The sequence below is a fragment of the Heloderma suspectum genome, chromosome 10 (genome assembly GCF_057233095.1).
Source record: "Heloderma suspectum isolate Gila_16-S chromosome 10, 16-S_ref, whole genome shotgun sequence".
NCBI classification, from domain to species: Eukaryota; Metazoa; Chordata; class Lepidosauria; order Squamata; family Helodermatidae; genus Heloderma; species Heloderma suspectum.
The window spans coordinates 18,098,135-18,123,614 of record NC_139467.1 but is presented as its reverse complement, the minus strand read 5'-3'; the positions used below and the strand labels follow the sequence as shown (position 1 = coordinate 18,123,614).

General features: G+C 45.7%; 1 protein-coding gene and 1 pseudogene across 1 annotated transcript in view; both read left to right on the top strand.

Moving 5' to 3' along the window:
• Positions 1 to 2,615: 2,615 nt before the first annotated feature.
• Positions 2,616 to 3,329, top strand: LOC146337852 (eukaryotic translation initiation factor 4 gamma 2 pseudogene; annotated as a pseudogene).
• Positions 3,330 to 10,598: 7,269 nt separating this feature from the next.
• Positions 10,599 to 25,480, top strand: part of LOC146337851 (B-cell receptor CD22-like) — a 44,749-nt gene continuing 29,867 nt past the window's right edge. The window contains exons 1-6 of the mRNA XM_084815354.1: positions 10,599 to 10,697; positions 14,462 to 14,875; positions 19,335 to 19,631; positions 21,336 to 21,608; positions 22,673 to 22,942; positions 24,647 to 25,057. Of these exons, the coding sequence (XP_084671480.1) occupies positions 14,758 to 14,875; positions 19,335 to 19,631; positions 21,336 to 21,608; positions 22,673 to 22,942; positions 24,647 to 25,057 (1,369 nt within the window). The 5' untranslated portion in view covers positions 10,599 to 10,697; positions 14,462 to 14,757. The remainder of the gene's footprint in view (positions 10,698 to 14,461; positions 14,876 to 19,334; positions 19,632 to 21,335; positions 21,609 to 22,672; positions 22,943 to 24,646; positions 25,058 to 25,480) is intronic.

Here is a 25,480-nt window from a genome sequence, read left to right as displayed (position 1 = left end):
TTGAGACCAGGGCTGGGCATTGTTAGGCTCTTGCCAAGGCCCACAAACCTGCAGGGGGCCAACTGTCACGCCCTGGAGCCGCCTGTTCCTCCTTTTCATCATCCTCTTCCTTGCTGTCATTGCTTGTTCACCAGCCCTCCCTGAGCATCTGACCAATGACAATAATTAGGAGATGAAGCAGCAGCCTGCCTTCTGGGCAGTGGTGTGGATTGATCCCAAAGGGAGAGGGCAAGAGAGTGGGCAGCAGTGCCCTGGAGAGGAGGGCCCCCACTGAGGGCATCTTGCCCAAGGGCCTCTCAAAAACTGGATCTGGCACTAGTCAGGATTCAAGCTTGCTTGGGATACTGAACCTGAGGAACTAACTAAGGGATATGAGACGGGCTCTTGGCCTATGTGTCACCACTAGGGATGTCGGAGAAATCTGCAATGGAACCAAATGAGTTCAGATTTTTATGAATCTGACCTGTGGATTCTGCAGCAGACCGGCTTTTCCTCTGCTGGGCAGATCCCACAGACTTGTGGGCCATTTTGTAATCTTTGGGAATTTTGAGCAAATTTCATTCTAGAAAAATAAGCAAAAATAACAAAAAAATGCCCCCCCCCCGGCTAAAGTGTGAAAATGTGCATTTTGGGAAGAATTTCCACATTTGGGGGAATTTGCGCATTTTTGCACATGCGGATTTGTGCAAATTCAGAAACTAAAAAACCCAGATTCCATCAATGGGCAGACGTTGGAACGAAAGGTGCCTGACAACCTGTGAAACACAGATGGAGCTGATTTTACAAAAGCTGTACATCCCTAGTCACCACCACCCACCAAAAGGCTACACAGAAACATGTCAGTACATCAAGGAAACACTTTACCAATGATGTGCCATAGCAGGCCATGTCCCTATGAAAGCTTCAGGCTTGCTGATGAAACTGAGGAACAAGAAACTGAGGTGGGCTGTGGGAGAGGACACAGCTCTGTTCCTTCCCAGTGAGAGAAACACTCTGATCTGCCCTTGTCCCCATGGGAGACTCCAGAAAAAAACCAAGTCTGCTGGAGTGAACGGGCAGCCAAAGCCATTTTTAGGGAAGCAAAGGTTTCACCCATGGCTTATGGGACCTTAAATAGGCTGTGTGAGGAAACTGGGGGATCAAATGGACCAGTAGGAAATATTGGGGTGGTGGTGGGCAGCATCTGCTACCCCTTGTGACTAGTGGCACCATCAGGGCTGGACTTAGGGGCAGAGGTTCAGGGGCTCTTTTTGAGTAGAGCGAGAAGAATGCTCTTCCCAAGCTGGCCAAGCAATGGTTGCATGTAGCTGAATTAGCGGTACCACCATGGAAGCCTTTGGGCACAATCCCATGCATGTTTAGCTAGAAAAAAAAGTGGTTAGAAGCAGTGACGAGTCAGTCTGATCTCTATGGAGGTGACAAAGGGAAGTGTTAGGTGGCTGCTGTGGTGATTCGGAGACCTGTCCTGCCATTCACGCATTCCCCTGCTCCGTACCCCAGCCCCGATCCCCAGCTCCCTCTCCCCCTCCCTTTTCCCCCTCTCCCCAACTTTCACCTGGGGATGTATGAAAGTCACTTACCTTTTCGACGGGGTGATTCGCGGTGGGGGGGAGGCGCTCCGCACCTCCTCCCGAAATCCTAATCTGGCTGGCTTCGCTCCGCAGAGATTCCACGGGGCTGCCGGCCAGGGCCGCCCGCAGCCAGACATCCGGCCGCTGGGCAGCCTGCAGGAAAAACAAACGAACAGCGTACGCAAGTGGCGACGGCTACGGCGGCACCATTTGCGTTCCTTTTTTCCGCTGTTTTAGCCTACGTATATATTTTCATAAGCTATTACGGTGAAAAAAAGGGGAACGCAAATAGCGTAGTGGGTGCTATTTGCATTCCTTCTTTTCCCCGCCGTTTTTGCCTACGTAAATATTTACGTAAGCTATTACAGCAAAAAAAAAGGAACGGAAATAGCGCCCACTACGCTATTTGCGTTCCCTTTTTTTTCCCACCGTAATAGCTTACGTAAATATTTACGTAGGCTAAAACGGCAGGAAAAAAAAGGAACGCAAGTGGCAGCCGCCATAGCCACCGCCATTTGCGTATGCTTTTTTTTTTAGCTTGCTGTGACAGGCTATGTAATTATTTACATAGCCTATCACAGCTATGATGAGGAAGCGAATGGCGGCCGCAGTGCGGCCGCCATTCGCAAGTCAGCGTGTACGGCAGCAGGTAAGTGCTCCGTTTCACGCGCCTTTCGTGGGGTGGGGGGCGGGGGCTTCGTTCCTCCACGGATTACAGGGGGCCGAATGCACTGGCTTTCAGCCTCACTGAGATCCATGGCAGAATTCTCTGACATCCCTACTCTCACCACTGCTGGTCCTGAGGATGCTGACGAGGCTCTAGGGAAAGTGTTGTTTCCCCCTATCCTGTCAATTTATTATTCTTTTGAGGATTCTTCACTGTCAAGCTGCCAAAGTGGAGAGTGCGATTGCAGAAGGGGGTGCTTCTCATTTCAGTGCTTCTTCAGGTGGTGGAAGAGGTAAGGGTGAACCTCAGCACTGTCGCAAGACTGCCAGCAGCAACAGGAAGTTCCTGGGGAAAACCCCAGGGCAAAATGATCAGAAATGGATTCACAAAGCACTAGACGAGATGACAACTCTGCAAATGACAAAGAACAACATGATGCAATCTTCAGGAAAGTGAGAGGCATATTAAATAAGCTTCCTCCTGAAAAGTTTAACAAGCTATGCCTTGAGCTCCTCGATGTGGGTGTAAGCTCATCCTAAAGGGGATCATACTGCTGATTGTAGATAAAGCCCCTGAAGAGCCAAAATATATATGCTCAACTATGTCTGCAACTGGTGGAAGATGCACCCAACTTTGATGGCCCATCAGCAGAGTGTCATCCAGGACAGAAGCAAAGCACAGCATTCAGATACCTTTTAATTTCTAAACTTCAAGATGAATTTGAAAACCGCACCAGAAATGTTGATATCTATGATAAGCATGACAGCCCCCTCCTCCCCGAGGAGGAGGACCAGAGAGCCATTGCTAAGATCAAGATGCTGGGAAACATCAAATTCATTGGAGAACTTGGCATGCTTGATCTTATTCATGAATCTGTCCTTCATAAGTGCATCAAAATACTTTTGGAAAAGAAGAACAGAGTCCAACTTAAGGATATGGGAGAGGATTTGGAGTGCCTCTGTCAGATAATGAGGACAGTAGGACCTAGACTAGACCGTGCAAAAGCCAAGTCCTTAATAGATCAGTAGTTTGCCTGTATGCACTCCTTGGTGATGAGTAAGGAATTGCCAGCAAGGACAAAAAAAGCCTGACAACTCTCAGCATTCCCCAGCCAACAAGTAGGACTTTTTTCTGTCTAAGCATGCACAGGATTGTACCCTTATTCCAACAAATGTTTGACACGGAGAGCTCTTGCTGCACCTCAACATTGTTCTTCTCACCCAGCTGAAGACTCCTTGCCTCTTCTCCTCTCCTCTTGTGTCCTCCTGCAGGGTTGAGATGAGCATTTGTTTGGCCTCCAACCAAATCATTGCCATATTCATGTAATGGTGCTGCATCCAAAGCTAAACAAATGCTCAGCTTACGCCTGGAAAAGGAAGACTTAAGAGGAGATGAGTACTCAGTTTCAGCAGCACAGGCATAATGTTGGTGTTCTCATCCATCTACTTCAAGGCTGCTGCAGCTTTTGCTGGGGATGTATGAGAATTTCAGTTTTGCTCGCAAAACATAGAATCATAGAATCATAGAATAGTAGGGTTGGAAGGCGCCTACAAGGCCATCGAGTCCAACCCCCTGCTCAATGCAGGAATCCAAGTCAGAGCATCTCTGACAGATGGCTGTCCAGCCTCGTCTTGAACGCCTCCAGTGTGGGAGAGCCCACCACCTCCCTAGGTAATAGGTTCCATTGTCATATTGCTCTAACAGTCAGGACGTTTTTCCTGATGTTCAGCTGGAATCTGGTTTCCTGTAACTTGAACCCATGATTCCGTGTCCTGCACTCTGGGATGATTGAGAAGAGATTCTGGCCTTCCTCTCTGTGACAACCTTTCAAGTCCTTGAAGAGTGCTATCCTATCTCCCCTCAGTCTTCTCTTCTCAAGGCTAAACATGCCCAGTTCTTTCAGTTTCTCCTCATAGGGCTTTGTTTCCAGTGTGTCCTGTTCAAAGCCCTGAATGAGATTGCAAGTTCATGCACGTGCCCACCAAAAATGTTCGCAAATTGCTGGCATTTGCTCACATTCAATCTGCATAAATTTCCCAGTTTGATTTTGTGCAAATTTCCTGATTTCCCCAAATTTCCCTGTCCACTGAACTGGCCCCGCTTTAGCCTATGTAAGAAAGCTGTGCAAGTTAGGACATTTGAATAAATTTGGAGAAATTTGTGCAAATTCCACATTTGATCGCTGCACGATGTGTGCAATTTTCCTGTTCGTGCAAAGTGAGCAGCCATCGCAAACACGAACACAAAACCGCCATGAGACAAGTGGCAAGACGATGTTTGGAGAATCATAGCAATCTCGAATGTTGCGCATTCACCTAACCCTAGCTTTCCCCTCTTGTGGTTATTTATCTTAAAACTGGACTGGGACTGGACAGTCCTTCAAACAGGGGTTGCCTTCCGATAGAAGACTGTCCTCTGATAGCCTTTCAAATAGAGCAGGAGTGGGGAACCTTTGGGGTCAGGAGGCTACATTGCCCCCCAGAACCCACTGCAGGGGTGCACCCCTCTGCCACTGCTGAAATGGTCACCACTGAATTTGCTGCTGGATGGCAAGCTCCCTGGCATTTTTGCAAGAAAACATGGCACACAGGGAGAGCGTGCCTTGTTTACAAGCAGATTCGCTCTCCTGGGAAGCTTCAGGGAGCATGATTCTGCTTCAGAAAACCACTGTTTCCTTTTCTTGCAAAATGGCTGCTTTTTTTTTTTTGCCACCACTGCCCTGGCAAATTCGGCGGCGGTGACAGGGAACAGGGTTGTGCAAAAATGGCCATGTGCAGCTGCATCTGGGCTGTGAGCCACATGTTGCCCATCCCTAAAATAGAGGACCATCATCTGTAAAGTAGGACATACAACCACCCTAAAAAGGACTGAAGGTCCTGTAAGATCTCCTTGGAAAACCTAAGAGATGAGCTTTCCAGGACCTCAGGTTGAATGAAGTGCATCTTAATTTGAAATGGAGTTTTGCCAGGAGCTCTGTGTTCATTAAGGCTCCATCAATTCACGTCTTGGAAAACTGAGTTTCAATCCAGTGCTCCTGGGAAGCAGCATGCAAAGAGGAGGACCTTGATGGCTGTGGCAGTGACGGCAGCAGCTGCTTCCTTCGATACAGCGAAGGGGGGCAGCCAGCCACTAGTATTCCAGGTTTTCCAAGTTCAGTGGCAGTGGATCAGTCTTATGCTCAAACCTTATGCAGGCACAGTAAAATCGAAAGCATGGAGACAAGATTGCCCACACTGGGGACATGGAGACACAGAGACCTCTGTATGGATGCATGAGAATTTTGTTTCTGCTCACAAAACATAAACACGTGAGCACAGCCTGTTCAAAGCCCTGAATGCAATTGCGAGTGCAAGCACGTGTCCACTGAAAATATTCATAAATCTCTGAACACATGCGCACGTTCGATTTGTGCGACTTTCTCAGTTTGATTTGCACAAATCTCCTAAGTTGTGCAAATTTCTCCAATAATCAGCCCCACTTTGGTCTATGGGGGAAAGTTGCGCAAATTAGGAAAAGTGCACAAATTTGGGGGAACTTGGGGACATCTTCCATTGGATCACTGGTCGATTTCCACAGTTTCCCTTTTCATGCAGAGGGAGCAGCAATCGTGAACGTGAACAGGAATCGGGCACAAGAGGAGGTGTGGGATTATATTCAGAGCATGCTGGCCATCTCAAACAGCTGTTGTTCGCCCATCCCTGGGCTGCTCCCTCCACTCCTTCCCTCTTTGTGTTGACTAGGAGAGACTGTAACCATGTTTGGCTGAATGCGGTTACAGTTTTCCGTGTGATCGGGAATCCTGATTGCACGTAGTATCTGCATTAGTCTTCAGTCAGACCAACGATCTGCTACGGTATTGCCTATCCTGGTTAGTGACAGAGATATGTCAGGAGATGATTGCAATGAGCATTCTGGGCTGGGCGCCCCCTCCCCCCCGTCTGGGTTCTCCTGGTGCCCGCCAAGCCCCTGCCTGCGTAACTTTGCATATATTGGCCGTTCGCAGCACCATTTTTCAGAAGAGCCCCATATCTGCACCTGCCATTTTTTCCCCACAAAATGGCGGGTGCAGAGATGGCAAGATGGGCCCAGGATGGGTGTGGATGACTCGGCGAGTGAGGGCAGGGTAGTTGGGCAGGGCAAGGGGCTTGGCCGGCATGGTTTGGGACAGCAGGCAGAGGTGTATGTGCTGGATTCCTGGACACGATTGGGCACCCACACCATCCTTAATTCTGAGAGAGGGTGGCACGGTACCTCTACTGTCTTAACTGAAGATGCCAAAGATGGAGGCCACTGTGTTATATGGGCAAGGCTCCCATTCTTACCACTGAGATATACTGCCTCCCCCAGAATTGTCTTGCTCTTACCATCCTCTACTACACCTCAACGCTGCGCCAACTAAAGACCATAATCAAAACCGTAATCTTTGTAAACAGCCCAGAGAGCTTTGGCTATTGGGCAGTATAGAAATGTAATAAAACAACAACAACAACAACAACAATTTGTCCACAGATGCATGCCCTGTCACCAGCCTCACAAGGCCAGTGTATAAGCATATACGTACACACACACAAAAGTACACACCAGTCAGCAACTGAACCTCATGCTGGCCATTTGAGGTCAACCTCTGCCCATCTGACTCTAGATTTTGTTAATGATAAGTTCTTCGTTTGCTTTGTCAGGAATCCAAAGAGTTTTGTACTGAACGAGGGAGGGATTGCTGCAGGGTTGGTGGGTGGCAAGATGGCAGATGAAGTTCTGGGAGGAAGTGGTGACGATTAAAGTTGGCTGTGGAAGCTAAACTTAGGCCATGGTGAATATGAATAGCAGTGATAGGTGCAAGGTAGACCATGGCACATCAGTGAACCTCTGGCCAATTTCCGGTGGACTAGCTGCAGGTTTCTGGGATTCTTGCAAGGAATTTGGGCCTATTTCAAACTTTCTCTTATCTTTTTCTTAAGTAAGAGCACATATCCCTGATTGCTTAACCAGGATTAGGTATGCCTTAAAGGGGTGTTGAACCTCAGGCCTGCAGGCCCCGACTGGCTGACCTGCAGTCCCAGGCAAGCCCTCTGAAGTTCCTCAGAAGGTCCCACCCCTTTCCCCTGGCTCGCTCCACTGACTGACAATCACTTGATGGTTTCCCAGTCTTTGCACAGTTTTCTTCCCCAGTTTAAAAAGGTGGAAATGCCTCTCCCAAGGCTTAATTAGTTACTGGCAGGAAGAGCTTTAAGCAAAAATATGCTTATTGCTTTGTTATTTCTAGCCGCATCCCCTTTTGTCATCATTGCTGCCCACCACTGAAATATGGCCCCCAGGAGCTTCTCTGGAATTGAACTGAAATTGAACTGAAATTGAACTGAAATTGAACTGGAATTGAACTGGAATTGAACTTGGACTGAAATATGGCCCCCAGGAGCTTCTCTGGAATTGAATTCACCCCTTGGGTTGAAAGTGGTTCAACACCCTTACCTGGCTAAGAGACCCAAAGCATGCAGATGGAGCTTTCATTTTCATGGGCAGTGTGCCCATATGTGCGAAACAGTATGGGGTGGGCCACCAGCATAGGGCACAATCCTATGCTGGCTGGGGAACGCTGGGAGTTGTAGGACATTTGTCTATCTAAATATGCGTAGGATTGTGCCCTTAAAGGGCTTTTGAAACAGGAGTTTAGATGCATTTGCAGGATGCATCATGGTGGAGAGTGAGAGAGGGGGACTACACAAACAGAGTGTAGACCTGATGGTGCCATGATGACTTCAACAAGTTTAAAAAGTGGAACTCTGAACATGGTCAGAGGCTTTCTTTTTTATCAAGTTTGCTGTTGGTTTTGACCTAATGCATCAGGAACGTAGCAGTTGTAAAGCATGTTGTAAAGCACAGGATGGTGGTGGTGGGAAGATTAGCAATCCTACTGTTGAATATTCATTGTGCAGGTTACATTTAAAGTAAAGTAAGTAGTACACATAACCGTCTAAAGCAGCCTTCCCCAACCTGGTGCCCTACAGAAGTTTTTGGACTTTGACTCCCATCAACCTCAGCCAGCATGGCCAATGGCCAGGAATGCTGGGAGCCATAGTCCAAAACACGGGGAGTGCACCAGGTTGGGGGAAGACTGATCTTATGGGTAAGACCGTCTCTGCTTGTATCCCTCCTGTGAGGTGCTGGGCCACATAGCAGTTTGCGTTATTCCCACCAGTTCAGCTCTTGGAAAGCTTTTTTGCACTGTCAATTAAAGCCAAGGAAGCCTTGGAAAAATTGTGTGGGTAGCCAAATCAAAAGCAAATTTGGTACATTCCGAGTGGCCATGCTCAGGGAAGGCTGGTGACTCCTATTTCAGTGGGGCAGTGAATCCACTCTGGGTTTCAGACAGAACCAGTCAGCTACCCAAGGTATTTGGATACTCATTTCAGAGATAGGGTGCAGCACTTTGGACATCTCCTTTAGAGTTCTGACTGGTTCTGACTGAAACCCAGAGTGAATTTACCACCCCACTGAAATAGAAGCCACCAGCCATCCCCACACTATGCTCACAATATGACCTCTTTCCCCACCTGGGAAAGATCATCTGCCCTTTATCACCAACATCCTTTTTGCTGTTAAAATAACCCATCCTGGCCTGTATATTATTGGGGCAGATCCATGTTTAAAACACATAAACACCTCCTTCCAGTACATCTGCTTTGGCCATACGTGTGAAATTTTTACTTAATCTTCGTCAGTTCTTCTTAACATAATGTCTCCCAGAGAACATCTTATTTTATTCATTCCTCTTGTCTTAGGTCTCACAATGATCCTTTGGCTTGTCCTCTCATAACCATCAATGGCAGAGTTTCATGTTCCGTTTGCCATTTACCAAGTTAGATGGTTTGCTGGCATCTAACATGAACCTACCCATATGCTACGCTCAACATCTAAGGCCCTCCTCCAGCTGCCTACTCCGAGGGAAGCTTGGAAGACGGTGACAAGGGAGAGGGCCTTCTTGGTGGTGGCCCCCCAATTGTGGAATGATCTCCCCAATGAGGCCCACCTGGCACCAACATTGTTATCTTTTGGGCGCCAGGTTAAGACCTTTCTTCTTCCAGGCATTTGGCAGCATATGATAAGTTTTAATTGATCCTGGAATGGGTTATGGTAAGGGTTTTCTGTTTAGAGATTGCTTGTTTGAAGTTTTTTTAGATGTATGTTCTTGTGTATATTGTCTGTTCATGTGTTTTTTTTTAATGGAATTGGCTTTAAAATCTGTATATTGTATTTTTATAAAATAATTTAACAACATATTTTAAATGTTTTTAGTCTTTGTAAACTTCCCAGAGAGGTTTGACCATTGGGCAGTATAGAAATGTAATAAATGAATAAATAAAATAAACTCAAGCAAAATACGGTTTCGCTACTGGGTGGTGTCACTCTGGATGGGAGGATATTCTGTGCATTCAGAGCAAGTGTTTGTGTAACTTTCTCCAACACAATTGGGAAACAAACAACATTTCTGCAAATCAGATTCATTCATTCATTCATTCATTCATTCATTCATTCAAAGTATTTTTATTCTGCCCCTCAGCCCAAAGGGTTCCCAAAGTGGCTTACATGCCATCAGTTAAACAAGACTGCCCCTGCCTGCAGGCTACAACCCAACACACAAGGAAAAGGGGATGGGGAGGGAAGAGGAAAAACATCCCCTCCCCGGTAGTCTTTCAGCAGGGCTGGTGGAATAGCAGGCAGTAGGTATCTGCAAACAGAAAGCCAAAGCACCTGGCTATTCTCTCTGTAGCTGCTGTAGTGTCAAGGCAGAGCTTTAGGCAGCTGACAGACGGGAACCAGGAGCTATGCTAGGGGACCAGAGCCGGAAAGAACATTGTTGATCAGGTGAAGTCCTGGCCCAAACAGAATCCACGCTGTCTAGAAGGGCCCAATGGCCAGCCACAGTAGGTGGGGGGCCAATCAAATGCCTGGGAATATTACACTATCAGGAGGAGGCTCCAAACTGCAGTTCTGTCAGTTCACCACATGGGGGCAGCTCTACAGAGAGCTGAAAGTTCCCGGTGGTTCCACGTCCCAACACAGAGATCAGGGGCAGGACAGGCAGCTCCTTGCCATATGTAGCTTAAATCTCCAAAACTGTACATAATCTTTGTCCCTTGGCTCTCCAGTTCCTTGTCGCACCCCATAAATCAAGTGCGATCCTACAGGTGTGGATGTTGCTTGTTACAGAAGGGGAAAATAAGAATGTTTGGCCATGCAATTAATGCAAACTATTCCGGTGCCAATAACCGTCCTTGACCTCCTCCTGTGCCAGTTGTAACTCCCCCCACCCCCACCCCAGACATATACAAACATTTGGTCTGGGGAATAAAATACCAAAGGGACAAACGGCTTTTCCCTCCATCTGAGGCACCTCAAATTAGCAGCGTCTTCAGTTCCAGAAAAGAAGAGCTGTCAGATCTGAAATCCCACATTGGCAGGTGAGTGTGCCACCCCCGACTGATCTAGATGGCTGGTTTTCCTCCTCTCAACTTCATTCTGAGCCCCTAGAGATGAAACAGTGATGATAGGAATAACACATTGCTTTTTAAGGACTAAGTTTATCTCAATTTCCGGAATGTGGCTGCCAACTTATTTTTACTGGCCCTGCTCCTATGCCTTTATCAGCAACTTGATCGGTAGGCTTCAGCAGATGATCATGCTTCTCTCCATGCTGTGAAAAGCTTTATATCCTGGTTCCTGCAAAACAAGCTGCTGATAAAAATGCAGGAGCAGGTTAAGCTGCGTTTCTCTGGTTCGTTAGCAAGCCCCATTTGGAATGGATGTACAGATAACACATGGAAGGCACAATCCTATAGCTGGCTGGGGAATGCTGGGAGTTGTATGGTTTTTTTCTGTCTAAACATGCATAGCATGATGCCTTCAACTAACCAGGACCTTCACCCCAGACTGCACAGTTAGGAAAATGCCTGGCTTATTCCTAGGAAACAATTCACTCAAAAGAGCTTCTGTTTTTTGTTTGTATTAGATTCTAAAAAGAATTCACAGGGTCATGTGACACTGGCTTTTGTAAATCTGGTGTCCCAACAGCTTATCCATGTTCCTCCCCCATTGAACTGCCTACCTTTCTGCACTATCAATAACATACTCTGTTCTATTTTTTTAAAATCATCTTCCTTTTCTTTCTTTTCAATTTTTATTGTAGGACCTTTTCCTGTCTAAATATGTGTAGGATGGTGCCATTAATTTGTTATCCATTCACTCATTCTAGATGAGGGGTTCCCCTCTTTCTTTCTCTCTCTCTCTCTCCCCCCCTTCCTTCCTTCCTTCCTTCCTTCCTTCCTTCCTTCCTTCCTTCCTTCAATACCACACCATAATAGGCAAATTAGCTGATGTGAAAGTGACAATTGTAAATGGTTTGATATGTAAGGGGGATTTAAACTTTCTCCCCTCCTATATTCATGCCAAACTCTCCTCCCAGGCATCTCTGAAGCCCTATCAAACAGGCCATGCAGAAACCACGCTGCTGGGTTCTCATGTCACAACAAGCTACCCTGAAAACAAGCCAGCTTGAACAACCCAACAACAAGCTATGGGTTCTCATGGGGGCTTATGCATGATTAACAATTCACTTATGCCATTGTGCTGGGTTTGGACACAACATGACAAGCCACTCTGAAACAAGCAAGGGGGACAACCCACCATGGGTTGTATTGTGATAACTAGGTCATAGGCTGATTTATCCATTCCTAAGTGTGGAGTGCTCCTATTCAATGTTCCAGCCATGTTCTCCTCCAGTGTGAAATCCATTCCATCTGTGTTTCACAGGTTGTCAGGTGCATTTCATGTTGTCATCTGCCCATTGATGGAATTGGATTCATTTTAGCTTCCAAATTTATGCAAATTTGCATGTGCAAAAATGCACAAATTCTCACAAAATGTGCAAACACCCCCCCATGCACATTTTCACGCATCAGCCTATGGGACAAATGTGCATTTTTTGCCGTTTTTTTTAAAAAAATCTTTTTGTGTATTCGTCTACAACAAAATTTGAACAACTTTCCTGCAGGTTAGAAAAATGGTCCAGAAGTCTGTGGAATTTGCCCAACAGGGGGAAAGCCAGTCCGCTGCAGAATCCATGGGTCGGATTCATAAAAATCCGAACTCATTTGGTTCCACTGTAGATTTCTCTGACATCCTTAGTCCTTATAAGTACATATGAGGTGAAGGCTCAAAACTATGAACCACTTTTTTCTTTCCTAGATTGGGCAATTGCATTGCCCCACAATGAGGCATTACGTTTGGCTGCTCTTCCTTCAGGGTAATATATGCACAAAACAGGTTTGGTTTGTGTCAGTCAAGGTGTGCACTCTTTGATCTATGGTGGTGGTGGGGGGAATCAATGTCACATCCTGCAGACCGCAACTTCCATCAGCCCTAGCTGGCATAGCCAATGGTGAAGTATGGCAGGACTACCCATCCAACAATGTCTGGAGGGCTACATGTTCCTTATCCCTGATCTATCGGTAAACATGGGGAGGAGGGATCTAAGATCATCAGTGTTAGGCAAGCTAGCACCCTCCAGATGTTTTGGACTACAACCCCCATAAACCTCAGCCAGCAATATCCCATGGCCAGGGTTTATGGGAGTTATAGTCTAAAAAACTAGAGGGCACCACTTTACCTACCTCTGCTCTATGTCTTATGGAACAAAGACCTGCAATCCTCCCATGCATTTACTCTGGAGTAATTCAGAAATTAGAGCTGTGTGCAAACAGCTTCTTAAAATTCTCCTGCCTATTGTAGGCAGGAAAACTGCCTACAATAGAGTCATAAAGGAATAAAGGAATAAAGCCTTGGAGAGAATCCTCATCGTCTGTGTCCTGAGTTGGCTATTGGAGGGGACTGCAAGAGGCAGCTAGGGCTCTCCTGACAACAGTCTGGTAGGGATGTCAGAGAATTCCGCCACGGATCTTGGTGAGGCCGAATGCCAGTGCATTCGGCCCCCCAAAATCTGTGGCGGAACGGCCTGCCACCCCCCACCCCCCCGCGGATGCCCCCCGGGACGAAACATACCTGGGGCGGATGTTCTGGGCAGCGGCGGCTACAGCGGCGGCTTCGGCGGTGGCGGCTATGGCGGCTGGTCTTCCGACCGGCTGCCGCCACCGCCATTTGCAGTCTGGAGGTTTTTTTTTATTTTTTACAGAGACGTGATAGGCTATGTAAAGATTTACGTAGCCTATCACGGCTGGGTTAAAAACAACAACACCACGTACGCAAATGGCGGCGGCTATGGCCGCCACCATTTGCATTCCTTATTTTTCGCCGTCTTAGTCTACGTAAATATTTACGTAGACGATTATGGTGAAAATAAAGGGGAACGCAAATAGCATAGCGGGCGCTATTTGCGCCCTTTTTGATTTGCCATTTTAGCCTACGTAAATATTTATTTGTGCTTGTGAGAGATGAGCGAGCTCCTCTCCCACGGATTGCTGTTCCTCCTCAGAATCAGAACTGCTCTGGGGCTCTATGGGCTCAGTTTCCACCCTGACAGTTGTTTGCTTCCCTGTGAGCTGGCCTGACTCAATCTACATTGAGTTGGGCCAGTTTGTGGATTTTCCTCCCCGCCCCATTAACAGAAAGTTGTGCAAATTGCAGCTACACAATTTGCATAAGTTTACAAATTCTAGCTGGAATTTGCTCAAATACTCAATTTGCAGCTGCAATTTTGAAACCTTCTATTTATGACCCCCCCATTCCCAGATTTCCAGAAAAAAATGCGGCTCAGCTTGTGAATGAAAGTCAAGCCGAGTGGGCAGCGGGAATCGGGTGGGCTCCCAAAGGGCCAGATTTGCAAATGACAGACATCCCTGATGTCATATTATTACAAAATCTGGATGTTAGTCCATCTATTAACGTAATGCAAGCATAGGGGAACTGATGTGCCTTCCAGATGTTTTGCATTACAACTCCCATAAGATCCAGCCAGCACGGCCGATGGTCAAGCATTATGTGGGTTGTAATCCAAAACATCTGGAGTGCACCACCAAGTTGCCTACCCCTGCCAAAAGGATAGAGAGATGAGGATACATCCTGGCTCTGACATCCATTGCTTAGCCCCGGGAGGCAAAGGGAGTCAATCAGGGAGTTAATCAGGGAGTCAATCAATCAGTCAATCATCTTCATGATTTTGAGGAGACAGAGAGGAGCTGACCAACATCTCCCATATGTTTCCCCATTCCAGGTTTCCTGTGCAATGACAGCCCACTGAGCATAAGCCCCAATTACTTGATTGCCTGGAAAGGATCCTGTGTTTTGATTCCATGCCGGATCAATGAAACATATTATTCTAATAAAGTCAATGCCATTGAAGTGGCTTGGTATTTTGAACCACAGTGGGATGAAGTTCTCCATGAGTTTACTGGTCACCTGTTGTACAACAGCTCCAAAACCTCACAGGACCACAGGACCCTAACAAGTCCTGCCTTTCGGAGCCAGGTAAGGTTTGTAGGGGATTTAAGCAACAGAGACTGCAGCTTGATGATCACACAACTCCAGACAACGGACAGCGGCATCTATGGGGCAACGGTAGCGGCTTCAGTTGGAAGCTACCCTTGGCGACAGATGTTGTTTGAAAGAGCTACAGTTCATATTAGTGGTAAGAACTTTGCAGAGCTGTTCTCATTTCTCCCCCATCTCATAGAAAGATTGTCCCTTAGTTGGGACTAGGGATGGGTGAGCATTTCATTACAGTTTATTTCTTTTTTGACAAGTTACCAATGTTCACAAATGTCTTCATATTCAGAATGGAACTTCAGGAAAAAAAATTCAACTCTGGGAAAAACCAAAACTGACAGATTCATCAATTGAAGACCAGGGCTTTGAGTGCTTATGTGGCAGATCAAGAAATCTTTCATATGTACATGATCTTACCCCTGCTTCTCAATTAGGAAATTCTATAATCAAATGCCTCCAAGAGAATTCCGGAATTAAAAAGGCGATTCCAATGCCTAATACCACCCAGTATGGGCTTCTCACCCAAGAGTGATTAAAATGTCTTATCTCTGAGGTTTGCCAGATGAGAGACAATTGTACCAGGCCATTAGAATAGATCATTAGATCCATTTACTGTTTAGAAAGGAATCCAGATAAGGAGGTGTCAATGTTAAATTTAGTTTTACAACTTCCACTTAATAAAGTATTGTAAAATGTAAAGTTATTAGGCCAGATGGGCCATCAGATAAGTGACCAAGAGGCCTCACTGTAGACTGTAAATATGTAAGAAAAACAAACCCACAAGACAGGATGATGTCAAGTAAATATGTTTGTGTCAAAAACATACTTGTAACATGTCAAAGAAAGTGAAAATGTTTAGATAAGTATGCTTGTACGTACATTAATCTCGATAAGAAACTTCAAAATTCAATAATCTTATTTAGACATATGAAGATTTAGAGTAGAAAGGTTATATTTGGAATTCTTGGATAAGAAATATGAACTGTAGTAAAAATAGTTTGGACGTATTTTATAGCATCCAAAACGTATATAAAGGAGACTCAGAACATGCAATAGGGGAAGCTATCCCTTAGGCTCAGCTTTCCTTAACATGTTGCCTGTAGAATCAACCTGGTAAGCTTGATACTGATTATCACCGAGAACTAGCAAATGTATCTGAGTCTGCTTAGAAGCCTTATTTAAGTTAGATGTTTCACGTGTTTGAATTTATGCATGCATAAGCTCTTGTATTTAGTACTGTTATGCTAATACTTCGTAGTAAAAGACAAAAAGACAAATCTTGACTGAGAGAGCATTTTTTAAGAACTAGACTTCTGTATTAGTATTACCCATATCAGAGTAAAGTAGTGAACTGGATCTTGATGGTATCTGGTTGTAAGAGAAATCTGACTGTATACAAGTAGACAGGTGATCAGTAGTTGCCAATGTACTGACAATATAGTTTGAGAGTATCTCTGAACCAGGGCATATGCCACACTTAGGTCTAAAAAGTCTGGGTTTGAATCCCTGTGTATTCAACCATATTAGTAACTGAATTAGGGCTGTAGGCTTTTTTTTTTTCTGACAGGCTCATCATCTTCATCAGGTATAGAGCAAGCTGGTAGGAACAACATTGTCCTCTCCATGCTGGGAATAGCTGTGCATATTGAATTATGAATTTAGGGATGGCACTAGAGTCGGAAAAAGGAGTAGAGTCTGATGGACTCCCCCCCATCCCGTCTGGCCTCTTGGATGCCACTTGTTGAGCCCTGGGGCACTGCAGGACCCAGCCGCTGAGTGGCCCTGAGTTTGGTGGCACCCCAGTACTCTCTCCCTGGCCTCCTCTTAAGCAGACCAGGTTGAGAGAGCTGGGAGCTGGCTGTGCCAGGACCCATCCCCCCATGCCGGCTGTTAAGGAAGCCCTTGACAACTGGCTCAAGGTGAGAGTGCTGTGGGCTGGCTGTGTCGAGGACCCGGCAGTCAAGCCCCTGTGCACATAAAGCACAAGGGCTGGATGGAGTCCTTGGCGTGGAGAGGAGGGGCAGCTTGCTGAGCATGCCTGGGCTGCGTAAGCTGGTGGGGGGGGGGATCTCATCAAGCTCCCCCTGCCCCAGACAGACATGGGTCCATCCATCCCTAATTGAATTTGGCCATTCCAAGTGATGAGAATTTCATTTCAGTTTGGCTTTGATAAACATTTGCCAGCATTCCCAAAGTTCTGCATATTTGGGATGAAAGTGTTTAAAAGACTCAAACGAGGGAGAAAGCGAAGCTGATAGATTCATGCAGGCCTCCTTGGGACACAAGCCCGCCCGCCTGCCCCCCTTTCAGAGCTTCATCTGCAAGGATTCAATTGGCAATGTTTAGCCAAGAAATGAATCCAGGTCATCAGTGCTGATAGAAATCTTCCAAATTCTAGTAGCAGACTAGAGGGTTTCCCACATAAGAGATAAGACAAGTCTGCTGGTCCAGCTCTTCTGCTGCAGACTAATGGGAACATAGGAAGCTGCCTTCTTCTACTGAATCACGCCATTCGTCCATCTACCCGGGTACCGTCAACACTGACTGGCAGCAGTTCGCCAGATTTTCAGGCAGTAATTTTTTCCAGTCCTACCTGGAGATGCCGGGGATTGAACCTGGGGCCTTCAGTATGCAAAACAAGTGCTCTACCACTGAACCATGACCCCATCCCAAGTATGGGGTATACACACTAGAGACAGTCCATTGATTGGTGACTGAAGAACATCTGAGGGGACAGTTCTGCAAAAGCTTATGCCATGGTACATTTGCTAGTCGTTAAGAACATAAGAAGAGAGCCCTGCTGGATCAGTCCAAGAGTCCATCTAGTCCAGCCTTCTGTGCACACAGTGGCCAACCAGCTGTCTTTAAGGTGCCACAAGACTCTTTGTTGTTTTTGCTGCCACATATTAACACAGCGATCCTTCTGGAAATTCCTCCTACCCTGTGACCACTTTGTTCAAAACCGCTCACGTATGTAGTAGGATTTTTTTTTTAAAAAAAACCCACATATATTTATTATCGCATTTTTAGCCCACCATTACTCCTCTCACAAGGAACCCAAAACGGCTCACACACTCCTCCTCCTCTTCGTATTAGCCTCACAACAACCCTGTGAGGTAGGTTCGGCTGAGAGTCAGTGATTGGCCCAAAGTCACCCAATGAGCTTCCTGGCTGAGCAGGGACTAGAACCCAGTTCTCCCGAGTCCCAGTCCAACACTTTTAACTGCTGCATCGCATTGGCCCTCAAGGATGTCTTGTATTGTTGCATCTTTCTAGCCCATTCATCCTGCTGCAGCATTCCACTGCATTAATTCACCATTTACTACCTTGCATCCTACAGTGTGATCTTATTGACCTTGCCAGCTTTTCTGACTGTCATTGTTCTGGCACTTTTAATAGGAGCTTGACATACAGAAATGTAGTAGGTGAAGCTTTTTTTTTCTTCTTGCATGGAGATAAAGGATGCCTTTACCGTAGCAGGAGAAGGAACAGTAAACCTCCACACTCCTCTTGCTTGACAGTGCTGCCAGATGGGCCCAGATGGTGAGGTGAGCAAATGGGCCAGCACCAACAGCAGTGGGGGGGGGGGACTCAGGGAGCCACAGAGAGCATTTTGCACAGAACTCCCTCCCCCAAACTGAAACAAGTACTGTCTATACCAGGGGTGCAGAACCTCAGGCCTGGGGATCAAATTCAGCCCTCCAAAGTTCCCCAGATGTCTATACCCACTTCCACTGCCCCCACCCTCTTTCCCCTGTTCCCAGACAAAGGCCTCTAATTGGATTTGCAGCTTTTAAGCAGTCCCCCCCCTCTAAAAGGTTGAAATGCCTCTCCTAGTGCTTAGTTGAAGGTAGTAAGAGCTCTAAGCTAAAATGTGCTGGTAGTTCTGGTGTTTTCTAGTGCTGTGCCAAGAATTTCAATTCTTCTATTTTTGGCATGGGGAGGGCAAAAACTCTGGTGAAAGAGGCTGGGAGAAGTGAGAACGTCAGAAAATTTTCTCCTTGGGGAAGGGGACAGGGTTTCCACATACCTTTTAACATGTAGGCAGTTATTGAGGGGTGTTCTTTTTTTCTTTTAGAAACACTCCCTGCATTTGCAGGAGCCCAGGACTCCTTTCCAGCCCAGCAGTTCTTTCTGAACTCCCAGGAGACCATGTGACCTCCCCCTCTCCAATAGGCATTCAGGAAGTACTCACCACTGGAGAAGAGTCCTGGGCTCCTGCAAAGACAGTTTTTTTTTAAAAAAATAAATTTTAAAAGGATGCCTCAAAAATAAAGGACCCCTCAAGAATCAGCTACACTTAAAAAGGTATGTGGAAACCCTGTCCCCTGCCCCAAGGAGAAAATTCTCCAAAATTCTCCCCCTCCCTGCAAAAGAGGCAGAAAAAACATTGCCTCTTTCGCAGAGAGAGAAAAAGTTCCTGAAAATAGGGGGAAGGATTCAGCAGAGCATTAGTATTTTGGTCCTGCCCCTTTTGCCTTTGGCCCTACACTCCTAGAATGCAGCCCCAGAGAGCTTCTCGGATATGGATTTCATTCCTCAGGCTGAAAGAGGTTCAATGCTTGTAGTCTAGTGTTCTCCCTTTCATTTTCTGGATGCAGAATCACCTCCAGAACCTAAGATGGAAATCATCCATGTGAAAACCCAAGAATGGTGGACTGTGAAAGTTAACTGTTCAGTGCCTTACTATTGCTCCAATGAACCAATAATGCTGACTCTCAGGGGCATAGAGAAGCATCATTTGTCTCCTCAAAGAACAACCATTGAAGGTGGAATGATACAGACGACGGTGAGTTTTGAACCAACTTGGGAGGAAGACAGGAAAGTTATGACATGTCAACTGAGTGGCAAGCATGGCTCACCACTATCCAAGAGTACTATGGAGCTGACTGTGAAACGTGAGTGTGCAATGGGGAAGGAATGAGGAGTTTTGGGTGGGGTTCTCTAAAAACAAGATTCTGCCTGACAAGAGCCATATGCAATTCTGATGAGCCATATCATAGTGATTGGGGTAGATTTGTTCAGTTACCTTTTAATGTGAACTTACCTAATATCACACTTTTGAACCAATCTGTGAACCAAAACTCAGTTGTCCTTTGAAATTCATATTTCTCAAAATTTTGCACTTGAGTTCTCCATTCAAAAAATGCATACAAAAATGAGCACACGGAAATGCATATATGTGTGTAAATACCATTAAAATACATTGGACCAAAAAACAATGCTTCCAACTATTAGGGATGTCGAAGAAATCTGAAACAGAACCAAATGAGTTCAGATTTTTATGAATCTGACCCACAGATTCCACAGCAGACTGGCTTTTCCCGCTAAGTGGATTCCTCAGACTTATGGAGCATTTTTCTAACCTTTGGGCAAATTTACTCACAGAAAAGTATGCAATTTTTTTACACACACACACACACACACACACACCCAATACTGTATTGTTGGGAAACTGTAGTTATTGATTAGGTTGTTGGTACTGTTTATTTCATTTAAAAAGATAAAAATAGAATAAAAAGTCTTAAAAAAATCAAAACAAAAACACATCCAAAAATGTGCATTTCCCCCATAGACATGTGCACTTTGGGGGGGATTTGTGCATTTTGGAGGAATTTGCACATTTTCTGCAAGTGCAAATTTGTGCAAATTTGGGAACTAAAAAACCCCATCCAATTCCATTGATGAGCAGACGACAGAATGAAAAGTGCCTGATAATCTGCAAAACATGGACAGAACAAATTTTACACAACCTTGTAATGATGTGTATATTATGCAACATTGTGTACAAAAATGTATTAGGAGAAATGTACACACAAATGTGTATAGATTTTCATGCCCACTTTTTTTTCCTGAAAGTTCAGGATCAACTGAAATTAAGATTGTAAAAAATGAGAAAGAGCGAGAAACTGAAACTGACAGATTTGTCCATCCTCACCTAATCCTCACAACATCTGGATGTTTGGGTTTCCTGGTTGCTTGCTTTGCTGTAGTAGGACAGTGTTCAGTTGCAGTTCAGTTCCTTCCAAATTGGGATGGGAAACTACATCTGAAAAGGGGCTTGAAGTGCACCCATTTTATCTCCTTCAGGCATCCTATGTTTCCAACCAGTTCTTCTTCTTTTAACTCTTACACCTCCTTTCATATCGATGTATCTAGCATATGGCCATTCCTCACCTAGTCTATGAACTGGCAGTGATCTACTTAGTCATAGGAATTTCTCAGCAATTCTCACTAGGATCATTTAACCTGACATGCTAAGGATTGATCCTGGATCTTTCTGCATGCAAAGCATAGGTTCTACCACTGAGCAATGCCTTTTCCCCAGCCATTGTCCATATTTGTCTCTAGTCTTGGGAACTAGGCATAGATATAGAAAAAAAGGCTAGTATTTAGACAACAATTAGCAGTGGTGCACATTAGCTGAAAATGTCCCAATGCGCATAATCTCCTGTTCTAATAGGCACGTGTGTGCATTTCATCCCTATTTTTCTTGACTGGTTCTTAGGGACATTCCCCTATTCTTTTGTGTATGCATATTCACTGTAATATTGTCATCATCTATTTCCTCCACAAAGAGACCTATTGATCTGATTTTCCAGATGCTCCCAAGGAAGTCCAGGTTCACATTTTAAATGATCTGCCCATAAAGGAAGGAGACACTGTCACACTGAACTGCTCTGTGGGCAGCAGTTTCCCTGAAGAGAACTGGTACAAATGGCTTAAGTCAGATCTCCATACAGTTGAAATGACGTATAGTGGTTCAAAGCTATTGACCTTCCTTGCAACGCCAGAACCAGGCACTTCTTACAAATGTGAAGTGTGCAACAGTATTGGCTGTACTTCATCCCCAGAAGTCACTTTGGATGTTCACTGTGAGTAAGACTGTAATTTTCTACATACCCTGGAAGTCCAGAAGCATCCATCACTGGCAAACAGAGCATGTTCACAGGAAGAGGGAGGAGTTATGAGTGTGTGTGTGTGCATTTATTCCACAACCCTGATCCATCCAAGCTATGTGGCCCAAGTGCACAGCACATGTATCTCCTCTACCTGTTTACATGACAAATGCAGGGCTTGCAAGCTGAATACAAGCAGCATTGGCTCACTCACTTATGACTCAGGGGATGATGCCATGTTGTTGTAGGCAGAGCCTTTTGCAGCATCAGCCCATTTGTGGCTGGAAGATACACTGTGGATTTCAAATGTTTGGTACCATTGTGTTTCACAAAAACTTGGAACATTGTAGAAATTGTGGGCCATTGTCAGTTACAGCTTATGCAAGAAGACCAATTGAAGCAAAAACTAGGGATGTCTGTCACTTGGACATCCAGCCCTTTTTGGGCTCAACGGCTTTCCACTGCCCACCTGACTCAGCTTACATTTGCTAGCCGAGCCACAGGTTTTTCCTGAACTCCAGGGGAGGATTGTTGTCACTCGGTTTTTTTGGATATCATCCACAATTTGCATGATTTGCACAAATTGTGGCTGAGATTTGCATACTTTGTAGCTGTACTTTGCACAATTTGCAGAAATTAAGCAAATCTGCACAAATTAAAACAAAACAAAACGTGGAAAATCTGCTAACTGGCCCAACTTGGTGCAGACTGAGTTAGCAGAGGATGGATTGAAGTCTGTAAAAGCTGAGTTGTCATCGAGCTCCACCCCTCAAGCAGATTCCTTTGGATAATGTTTTTGATGCTATTAGACTTTAAGGGTGAGAGAAGAAGGAAGGGGGTGCTGGGAACAGGGCTACCAAGTGCAATATGCATGTGTCTTTGAAGCTGATAAGTGGGATGCCTATTTTGTCACCATGGCTCTCTTGCTGTGGAATCAGCATGCAGAAAATCCCTCAGTGGTGCCAGGTTCCTGCAATCAATTGCCTGGATCATGAGGCTGCCTCCATGTGGTGCTTTGTCTTTGTTTTCTCTTCCTGCAGTTGCCCCCAGGGTAGTAAAAATTTGGCAAGAGCCAACAGGGCAGATCAAAGAAGGCACCCATGTTAAATTGAGGTGTGAAGTGGGAAGGCCAGTCCCGCAGAATATCACTTACACATGGCATCACAATGGAAAACAGCTTCAGCTGAACTCTGCAGATAAAATGTTGATCATTACAGAAGTGGTTTTAGGACACTCTGGCTACTACTCATGTGAAGTCAGCAACATTGTGGGAACATTGCAATCCTCAACTATCATGCTGCGTGTTAACTGTGAGTTATTGAGAGAGGTATTGGGAAATTAACTCATGAAAAAACCTATGATCCTGATTCCTTTGTTCTAACCCCTAGGCAACAGTCCTTTCCCATCCCAGAACCGAGTACAAACCCCCAACATCTTGGCCTCCATGTCTCTTTTCTAACCACCAGTGGATATTTTTATGCAGCAATTCAGAGCTGAGGCTGCTCTCTTCAACCCCCTCACCCACTCATAGAAACCCCCTCCCTTGGAAGCACAGCTCTGTGAGTTAAAAGCCGACTTCATCCATTGATAAGATCATTGTACGTACCAAAATGAAAACTTGCACAAATCAGAGGTCGGATATACAGATGTATAATTTGGCATTTCAAAGTCTTTGTCATTTTTCTTTGGAAGATTCACCTTGGAATTTCAAAAGGCACAGACCTCAACAAAAACTAAGAATGAGCCCAGGAGCCTGCACTGTACCAGGGTATTTTAGTGCTCACTTTCAAGTCATGCAAGGATCAACACTAACCACACCAGAAGCAACATGTACAGGAGATTCCACTTGGCCTGGGGATGTCTTGTATGTTCTAAGGGTGGAGCAGGGTTGGCCCAAGACATTTGATGCCTGAGGTGAAGAACAGGGTAACCCCACCCCCTTCCATATACAGAAGCTGACTGGACTGGCAGCTGAATTTTACTTCAACACTGGAAATGAGATAGCATCCTCCACTATATCTGAGGGCATCATGCTAGTTTAAGGAGTGCACATCAGGCCCAAATGGCACACATAGCTCTGTTCTCAAAAACCAGGAATATATGAAAATACCTTTTTGGGGGGTGAAATCTTGGTGGATTTTACTGGTATGGACCTGGAAGATTTCATTCCTTTCCCCACACTGGTGTTAACTCGATATGTAGCAAGTCAATCTGATACACAGATTCTGGGTTTTTTAAAATTAATGGTGGCATTTTTTTCAGGTCTTTAAATGGGGTCATTTTTTAAAAATATATATATTTTTTTCTCAGCCACCTTGCACACATGCAGACAATTGCAAGTCCACCTATATTCTACAATAGACCTAAAGAGGCATATTCCCCTCTTGTAAATATCCTCGTCAGTTTCATCCTTTCCATACACTATTTGGTTGAGCCCAGCAGAGCCATATTCCTGCTTGTCAAAGAACGTGTCAATTTCGTCCTCCCCTTAGGAGGTTCCCCCCTTCACTTGGGAATTGACAAGTTCTGACACAAGTCTTACTCATAAGGAGGCATTTACTCTCCAGGAACGTTCTTCTGCAAGCAGGCACTCCTTCAGCTGACTGCTGTCCTAGCCCGAATCTTTAGGCACCAGCATTCTGAGGAGCTAGGTGATGGCTCATCATCCCCCTCAGAAGCAGACCACCTCTTAAGGGGCCAGATCTGAAGCCATACCCTCCAAGGGCCCAGGACATTCTTTAACAGCCTGGCATCCTCTGAAGTGGCCTGTTCCCTGAGACATCTGGCTCCAAGGTTCTTAGATCTTCGTCTGATGAGAAATCCCTCGGAGGATCATGACATCCTCTCAGATTCCAAATATTTGGCCATGTGGTATTGGGGCAAGGTGGGGAGGGATAGCTATATGAAGAAATGGAGTCTAGTGCTACATCAGGGATCTGGATGCACATCTTCATCATCTTTGGTGGACCGTGGGGAGCTGACCAGCATCTCCCAATGTGTTTTTCCCATTTCAGGTTTCCTATGTGGTGAAAGCCCACTGAGCATAAACCCCAATTCCCTGATTGCCTGGAAAGGATCCTGTGTGTTGATTCCATGCCAGATCACTGAAATGAGTAATTCTGGGGTAGTCAATGCCACTTCTTTGGCTTGGTATTTTGAGCCTGTTTGGGATGTCTGGAATCACTATTATGGCCGCCTATTGTACAACAGCTCCAAAACCTCAGTGGAACACATGAAACTTGCAAGTCCCGCCTTTCGGGGTCGGGTAAAGTTTGTAGGAGATTTAAGCAACAGAGACTGCAGCTTGATGATTACTCAACTCCAGACAAAGGACAGAGGCATGTACGGGGCAAGAGTCGTTGCTTCAGTTGGAAACTATCCTTGGAGTCTCAAGCGGTTTCTTAATGCTACAGTCCATATTACAGGTGAGAACTCTGCAGAACAGTTTTTGTTTCCTCCTAGGGATGGGGGAGAATTTCTCCCCAAAACTTCGGGGGGCCGAGTGCCAATGCATTCAGTCCTCCAAAGGTTGTTCGGGGAGAAATTCTCTGCTCCCCCACCCCCCGCCCCCCCCGGGATGGGACTTACCTTTCACGAATGTCCCTCCCGGTGGCGGGTCCCGGCGGTGGTTTGGCAGGTCTTCATCAGGGGCAGGGTTGGCAGCCGGTCTTTTGACTGGCTGCCGCCACCGCCATTACAAGAAAAGTAAAAAAAAAACAAAAATGCCCCTGTGATAGGCTACGTAATGATTAACGTAGCCTATCACGGCTAGATTTGCAAAGTCAGCCGTGATAGGCTACGTTAATCGTCACGTAGCCTATCACGGGTGACTTAAAAAAAAAAAAGCG